The 8,483-nt window shown below is 48.4% G+C and overlaps 1 protein-coding gene across 1 annotated transcript; it reads left to right on the forward strand.

Moving 5' to 3' along the window:
- Positions 1–1,201: 1,201 nt before the first annotated feature.
- LOC126336133 (luc7-like protein 3) lies at positions 1,202–2,182 on the forward strand. Its single transcript, XM_049999622.1, has 3 exons — positions 1,202–1,446; positions 1,544–1,869; positions 1,954–2,182. Exons 1-3 carry the CDS (start codon positions 1,291–1,293, stop codon positions 2,105–2,107), a joined length of 636 nt encoding a protein of 211 aa, XP_049855579.1. The 5' UTR covers positions 1,202–1,290; the 3' UTR covers positions 2,108–2,182.
- Positions 2,183–8,483: the final 6,301 nt, after the last annotated feature.

Here is an 8,483-nt window from a genome sequence, read left to right on the forward strand (position 1 = left end):
AAGATGTTTTTCGTACTAGCGAAAATGAGCAGTTTAGAGTACATTCTTACTAGACTTATTGACTTCCAATGATAATTTCTGTGCGTTGACTTGTTCTCCTGCTGCATCCTGTGTATCTGTGCAGCTTTTTTTGTTTGTGGATAAATGCATCACCCGCGAAAAGTCAGAGACTGTATTACATTTGTCTACCTAGTCAAAATCTTACCAATACACTTCTCTGCGGCATGCCTCCAGTTACACCTACTTCTGTTGATGAATTTCCATCCAAGGTAACATAGCGTAAGCTCCCTACCAAGAGACCCTCGATCGAGTCACGAAGTATATTTGGTATTCCACACGATCGTATTTTTATTAATAAAAGTTAGCAAAGTACCGAGTCAAATGTTTCTTACAATTCAAGAAATATTGCATCGAATTTGATACATGGTTTTCAGGATTGATGACAGAATAGCCCGAGTTCACCTTGATCAAATTTTTTGAGACCTATGCTGAGTGGAATTTATATGAATTACTTCGTGATACTTCGTGATACCTCATTACATTTGAGCACAGGATATATGGTAAGATTCAACAACAGATAGATGTGAGGGATATTGGACTTCTGTGGTTTCTTCCAACTAGTGCATACTCCTTTTCTTCCTTGGAGAGACGTACGGTAAATTCCGGTTAAAATGAGAGCTATCTTAGCGGCTAATTCTGAGTGGAAGTGACGGATTCTATCGGGCCCTGGCACCTCCTTTAATTTTAGATTACAAGCGTGTGTGAGTTGCAACGCTTCCACACGGGATAAAAACTACCGTTGAGGTGTGTGATTACGATCAATCGTATATGAAAAATATGTGCAAAGTGCCTAGTAACGCACACGAATATCGTCAATGGTAAACAATAAGTCTACAGTTTAGCTGCTGAGTTACAAACATCCGTGTCTGAAAAATCAGTGTAAAACGCATGTGAGTTGTGTAGACGAATAACATGAATGACAGCCAACAGGATAAGAAAGGAGTCGTTACGCTTCCATACGGAAGCAGAAATATGATAATTCGTGGCTGAGAAACGTATGCAAAACGTGTAGCGGTACATTACACGTATGTTATGGAGGAAGGACAATGAGGTAAACAATGACGTGCACGAGTCATTTCTGTGGAAACGGCTCTCGACATTGTTAGGAAGCTATAAAAGCAAGCGAGCCGCGGCACCGGGCAACAGCTTTCTGAGCGAGCAACCGAGACCAGGGAGGTCACAGCAGCTGCCGAACCATCGACAGACTGGACATCGGCTCACCGCTGAGGCATGGCTCCTACATTCCAGGGCGGCAAACCGACCGGCGGCCGGAAGCGCCTGCTGACGGTCATCTCTGAGGCGCTCAAGCAGCTGGGGGACGGCCGCGGCTCGTCTCCCAAGCAGATACTCGCCTGGGTGGAGAAGAACCCCACCGTCGCCAAACGGGTAAGCAGTGCGCCAGGCGATGCTCACCTTGTCCTTATGTCGCGGTTAGCGGAACGGTAGGCGTAGGTGCGAGACTGAGCTGGACCCCTCTGCGCAGGTGGACGAGCCGCGCCTGCTGCACGCGCTGAAGAGGGCCGTGGAGGCGGGGGTGCTGACGGCCCGCGGCGGCCGCTACAAGCTGGCGGCGCGCAGCGACGACCGCGAGCTGTGCTGCCGCAGGCGCCGCCGCCGCAGCTGCAGGAGGAGGCGCCGCCGCAGCTGCAGGAGGAGACGCCGCCGCAGCTGCCGCAGGCGCCGCCGCCGCAGCTGTCGCCGGCGCCGCCGCCGCAGCTGCCGCAGGCGCCGCCGCCGCTCTTGCAGACGTAGGAGGAGGAGGAGCTGTCGCAGGCGGCGTCGCCGTTCCTGCCGGCGCAGGAGGCGAAGGTACTTGCTTAACCCCGCCTCGGATGGGTACGAGCTGCTACGCTTCACGGTGAACGTGTACTTAAGCTCTGCTCCTGTTTGCAGCTGCCGCCGCCGACGACGACGCTCCTGTAGGAGGCGCCGCCGCCGCTGCAGCAGCGATCCGGAGGCGGCGTCCCTGGCCAGCGTAGACGGCGCTGCTGGCCAGACGTCTGGCGGCTCGGGACAACCTCAGCAGCATGCGATGCAGCAGAACTAATTGTGTCATTGTCCCCTCCCACTAGTGCTCGCTGTACCATGAAAATCTTGAGTCAATAAAATTTTAAATAGTAAAGCCTTGTTTTTACTGACCTCTCTAAAGCACACTGCTGTCAGCAGTACGTAGAGAAAAAAATAATCCAAGACATCATTTTCTCTCACATACAGGCAGTGTCCAGAAAAATAGTATAAGGGTAATTTTGAGAAATATTTGGAGTCTCCGATGGAGTTAAAACGCTAACTGAACCAAGGGAGCTGATCATATTGCTCACCGATAAAAACCACAGTGATATCAGATCTGGATCAACTAGAATTTCCAGTAGAAACCCTAAAAGACCCGTCCAAATTCCGGCTGATGTAATCCCAGTATCGTTACCAGCAAAAGAGCTCTGAAACCAGCAGACCGAAGTACACAGTGGAGATGAAGTTGGGCGAAACAGGAGTCCTGTGATCCTGAGTTGGCCCAAAGGAAGAGAAGAACACAAAAGTCTGAAAACTGTGCTTGTCCTCCCACGTTTCCTATCTTTCGGCTTGCTGATCCCTCAACACCCTCCGTGTCCTGAATGGTACCTCCTGGGGAGCGGACCGAGTGGTCCTTCTCCGCCTCTTATCGCGCCTTAGTGAGGTCGAAATTGGACTATGGATGCATAGTTATTCTTCGGCGTCTCGACTCCTTCCACCACCGTGGATTAGCCCTGTGGAATGCCTTTATGCTGATACTGCTGAACCTCCGCTGTCCAGTCGGCGAGCAGTCCTGAGTCGTCATGCTAGCCATCTGTCTTGCATGCCTGCTAATCCGGCCCATGACATTTTTTTCGACGCCGCCTTGGATTTAGGGTATGCAGGCCGCCCTTCCTCCCTACTACCACCGGGAGTCCGCTTCCGTCAACTGCTCCATTCTCTTTCCTTCCGCTTTCCTAAGACTAAGACTTTCTTGACAACTTGGGGTACAGCACCGCCTTGGCTCTGGCCTCGGAACTGCCTGCACCGTGACCTTTGTCAGTTTTCCAAGGATGGTACCCCTTCTCTTGTTTATCGTCGGGCATTTTCTGCTCTATGTGCACAAATGAAGGATGCCACATTTATTTACACTGATGGCTCAAAATCATCGTAAGGATGCCACATTTATTTACACTGATGGCTCAAAATCATCGTTTGGTGTTGGGAGTGCCTATATAATTGGCGACACCCCAAATCGATTTCGGCTTCCTGACCAGTGTTTACGGCGTTCTCCAGGCTGTCCAATACATCCGTCGCCATCTGTGGATACAGTATGTTAACTGCTCAAATTCGCTCAGCTCTCTCCTCAGTCTCCAAGCTCTCTACCCTGTCAACCCTCTGGTCCACCGGATTCAGAACTGCGTCCACTTGCTCCTCTTGAGGGGGGGGGGGGGGGGGTCTCTGTGGCGTTCCTCTGGATCCCTGGACATGTTCGTATCTGTTGAAATGAGGCGGCCGATATAGCGGTCAAGGCTGCAGTCTCTCTTCTTCAGTCTGCTATTCGCACGATTCATTGGTCGACACTTCCCAATCATAAATTGCGGGACGTGAAGCTCTTCCCTGTTCTTGGACCTACTCCTCCCGAACTCGTCGTCGGGAGGAGGTACTTTTAACTAGACTCCGGATAGGACACTGTCTTTTTAGCCCCCACTCTGTCCCCACTACTCTCAACTGTGGACGGTGAGACACCTTTTACTTGAGTACCCCAAATTTACTCCGTTACGCGCCCGTCTACAGCTGTCGCCTGATATATCTTCCATTTTAGTAGACGACACGCGCTCAGCCGATCGCGTTCTCGAGTTTATTAGTGCCAGTGAGATGAAGTCAGTCATTTGAAGCTCTTTTTGGGGACAAACAGGCCCCCCCTTCTATAGTGATTTTTAAGCTTTCCTTCTGTTTTTAGTTTTCCCACTTTTTTCAGTTTCGCTCTCATTGCTGCTGGTTTCCAGTTTCGGTATTTTTTTAAATTTTTTTTTTACACCTTTTCCTAAATCGCAGACCGGGCGCTAATGACCGTAGCAGTTTTGCGCCCTAAATCCATAACCAAAAAAAAGTCCATGCACAATGTCAACACACATACTAGCGAGAGTACAAGTAACTGCATCTGATCTCTATCCTGACATGCTTTAGTCCAAGCTAAGCCTGTACAGAGACAAGCCACTGAGCGGCAGTGTCTCTGAAATGTCTTCCTCAGCCACCCATAAGAAACCTCGCTTGGTATCGCGGTTCTGACCTCCATCGAAAAAGGTGTCTAAGAAAGGCATGAAATGTGTGAAAGCGTGGCATGTGGGCGTGTGTCGACCTTCCCAATGTGTGGCATGTCTGCAATGGAGTTGGGGTCAATGTGATATCATTAACCCGCCGTACACGTCACATACTGTTCGAAGCATCCGAGGGTGATGTCGCAGGACGCCATGCTTTTGCACCATTACAGAGGAAGGTTGTAAGCCCCTTTGAGTCAACTGTCAAACCTATGCGTCGTAATGGAAAACTGTGACAGTGCAAACAAATTGGTGACATGTAAATGTACACTTTACTGAACTGCGATAATTAAGTAAAGTTGTACAGTAACTCGTTGGGTGTGCTTGCGGACAGACACAACTAAGCAGTATCCTGTCAACGCATGCGTAGCTGATTACAGTGTCTGCAAGACTATGTCCATCTGGGCACCATATTGTCAATAACTGTAGTAAACTCTTGTCCATATGCGAAGGTTATAGGCGACTTCAAATGTAGACTGTCTCGCAGGCTCATCTCTACTACGAAATGAAGCTACGATCAGCAACCCCGGAACTCCGTACTCGAACTGTTGTCGTGTGGCAATATCGAACATGAACAGCTCTTTGCTGCCTTTGGCCGCTGCTTATCGCAACACAGAAGTCCATCTCATTGGCTGCGGTGCGGAGTTCGCTGATTGGGCCATGCTTGTCGTTGGCGGCTAACTTCAAAGCACCGCCAGTGAGCCAGCCCCAGTTGCGTCCACTGGCGAGGACACAACACTCCTCCCCCTCGAACCTCCCCACTGACATTGCGTAGTTTAGATTGCTGCTCTGACGGCTTGGGAGACGGGGGTAGGAGAGAAGTGTGGATGCAGGACGCGGTGAGCGAACGTGTGCAGAGTCTGTAGCAGTGTAGCTCGTACTGAGCCCCGGCGGAACGCCAGCCGAAAAACAATACGAAAGACATACAGCCTCTTCCGACAATGGAGCGCAGTCTTCATGGTGTTCGCCCGCAACGGCCACGTGATGTGGCAAGGCGGCCCCTTGGTAGACCGCGGCTTGGAGTCGATCATCCCCTAAAGACATCTGTTGTCCACTCAATGCTGGCTGAGGCATCAGGCCCAGGCCCATGGGTTCAGGGCTTGGTAGTGGGGACGCAAGACCCCAGGTCGCCCGATGGAGTGCAGGCTGCATCATATTTGCAGGCAACGAATCTGTAAACAAAGACTCGGCTAGCAAATGGAATCACTCAACAGAGGAAACTCCACTGGACCTGACGGGATACCAATTCGATTCTACACAGAGTACGCGAAAGAACTTGGCCCCCTTCTAACAGCCGTGTACCGCAAGTCTCTAGAGGAACGGAAGTTTCCAAACGATTGGAAAAGAGCACAGGTAGTCCCAGTCTTCATGAAGGGTCGTCGAGCAGATGCGCAAAACTATAGACCTATATCTCTAACGTCGATCTGTTGTAGAATTTTAGAACATGTTTTTTGCTCGAGTATCATGTCGTTTTTGGAAATCCAGAATCTACTCTGTAGCAATGAACATGGATTCCGGAAACAGCGATCATGTGAGACCCAACTCGCTTTACTTGTTCATGAGACACAGAAAATATTAGATACAGGCTCCCAGGTAGATGCTATTTTTCTTGACTTCCGGAAAGCGTTCGATACAGTTCCGCACTGTCGCCTGATAAACAAAGTAAGAGCCTACGGAATATCAGACCAGCTGTGTGGCTGGATTGAAGAGTTTTTAGCAAGTAGAACACTGCATGTTGTTATCAATCGAGAGACGTCTACCGACGTTAAAGTAACCTCTGGCATGCCTCAGGGGAGTGTTATGGGACCATTGCTTTTCACAATATATATAAATGACCTAGTAGACAATGTCGATGACCTAGTAGATAGTGTCGGAAGTTCCATGTATACAGAGAAGTTGCAGTATTAGAAAATTGTAGCGAAATGCAGGAAGATCTTCAGCGGATAGGCACTTGGTGTAGGGAGTGGCAACTCACCCTTAACATAGACAAATGTAATGTATTGCGAATACATAGAAAGAAGGGTCCTTTATTGTATGATTATATGATAGCGGAACAAACACTGGTAGCAGTTACTTCTGTAAAATATCTGGGAGTATGCGTACGGAACGATTTGAAGTGGAATGATCATATAAAATTAATTGTTGGTAAAGCGGGTACCAGGTTGAGACTCATTGGGAGAGTCCTTAGAAAATGTAGTCCATCAACAAAGAGGTGGCGGGTACCAGGTTGAGATTCATTGGGAGAGTCCTTAGAAAATGTAGTCCATCAACAAAGGAGGTGGCTTATAAAACACTCGTTCGACCTATACCGCTTCCCCGTTTGGAGGGGACTAATGACGCTGGTTGCACAAAAGTCGTCAGATGTAGGCTGCCAGTCACTTGCAACTCTGGAAGACCTTCAGTGCTAAATATGAACTTCTTGGAGTGAGCAATGTATCAATGTTGAATTCATGGACGCGACAAAAGGAAACTAGCTATATGTGTCAACGACGATCAGCCAACTAACGTTCCAGTAGGGTTCAGCAAAGTGCAAATGAACGTCTTGCCAAGGAGCTTCTAACATTGGTCAATCACAGAAACGTTTAGGAGGGCCCACCTGGTGTTCAGCACTGTGCCTACATCTGTTCTACTTGAATGTCCATGACGAAACAAGTACAGTGTGTGCGAGCTAACCGTTTCGTGGTGACCACGCCTCAGTTACCCAGGTGGAGCGAGTTGAGTACATGTCTTTGGAGAGCCTTTGGGATGTTCTGATAAAATGCTTTGCGAAATAACACCCTGAAGCACTGACAATTCATACCAACGTACGAAGTAACGACGGATCACCGTTCTAATGATTTATTTCACTGAGCGAGTGCAACCCGTGTGCGGGAAGCGCAACAAAATGTGCAAATCTGGGTCTGCTGCCATTGCCTGAGCGATCTTCGGTGATCTATGGGGAATTGGTTCAAAACTGTTCAAATGGCTCTGAGCACTATGGGACTTAACTTCTGAGGTCATCAGTCCCCTAGTACTTAGAACTACTTAAACCTAACTAACCTAAGGACACCACACACATCCATGTCCGAGGCAGGATTCGAACCAGCGACCGTAGCGGTCGCGCAATTCCAGACTGTAGCGACCAGAACCTCTCGGCCACGTCGGCCGGCGGGGAATTTGATCTGAGCTTCTAACTCTTGTGCATCGCTGTGACAACATGATGCTTCCGCTGTGTCAAAATATGCATCTGGTACCAGGGAAAGACACGAGAGCTTTTCTACGTTGGCACGCTTGGACGTAGGCCTGTAGATTATCTCTTACTGATAATGCGAAAGAGTAAGATCCCATCGCTGCAATATTTGTGCAGTGCCTTTTAGAATAGGGTTGGCTTTGGCTGTTGATATACTTTTCGGGATGTGAGGTCGTGGTCCAAGAACTTTTCTGCTCCTTACGTTTCGTCCAGGACTGCGCTGGACTTCCTCAGAGGCGCTGCTCCGCTGAGTCTTGCCGACTGACTGGTCGGGTGTCTGAGAGCGACTTATATAATGTGAGAAAGGGGGGCGTGGTTCAGGAGACACGTGATGAGCAGTGATAATCAATAGGAAAGTTAAGGTTGACTATCGGTTACCACCTTGTCAAAGATAAAACTTGTTAGCATTTTTGTACACCCACTGTCCATATATCGCTAAGTTTCATAGCCTCCTCTTTCCTATTAAAATCATCGTGATGTTTATAGGTTTCAATAGCTTCTCTATATAACCGTGGATAGTAATTTAACGTTGTAGATAAAACTTCGGTATCCGAAAACTTCACTTGGTGGTTGCCTGGTTGAAGAGCATGTTCCGCTACAGCTGATTTTTCTATTTTTCCAAGTCGACAAAGATTTTTATGCTCTTTCAGTCGCGTATTTACGCTTCTTTTCGTAGTACCAATATAAACTTTACCACAGGTACATGGAATTTTATACACACCACATGTCGACAGGGGAGGGCGTTTATCCTTCACAGATCGTAGTACTTGACTTATTTTCTTTGTTGGTTTAAAGACCGGTTTTATGTTTTCGTAAAATCTTACCGATTCGATCTGTTACTTTTTTAATAAAAGGGAGAACTACTGTATTTTTCTGTCGTTGTGGTT

Source organism: Schistocerca gregaria, chromosome 2, assembly GCF_023897955.1.
Source record: "Schistocerca gregaria isolate iqSchGreg1 chromosome 2, iqSchGreg1.2, whole genome shotgun sequence".
Classification (NCBI taxonomy): domain Eukaryota; kingdom Metazoa; phylum Arthropoda; class Insecta; order Orthoptera; family Acrididae; genus Schistocerca; species Schistocerca gregaria.

What these genes read in the sequence shown, in the direction of transcription:
- LOC126336133 (XM_049999622.1), top strand. Translation starts at nt 1,291, where the DNA reads ATGGCTCCTACATTCCAGGGCGGCAAACCGACCGGCGGCCGGAAGCGC. An exon ending in ACCCCACCGTCGCCAAACGG is followed by an intron (nt 1,447 to 1,543) that starts GTAAGCAGTGCG and finishes CCCTCTGCGCAG; the next exon opens with GTGGACGAGCCGCGCCTGCT. An exon ending in TGCCGGCGCAGGAGGCGAAG is followed by an intron (nt 1,870 to 1,953) that starts GTACTTGCTTAA and finishes TCCTGTTTGCAG; the next exon opens with CTGCCGCCGCCGACGACGAC.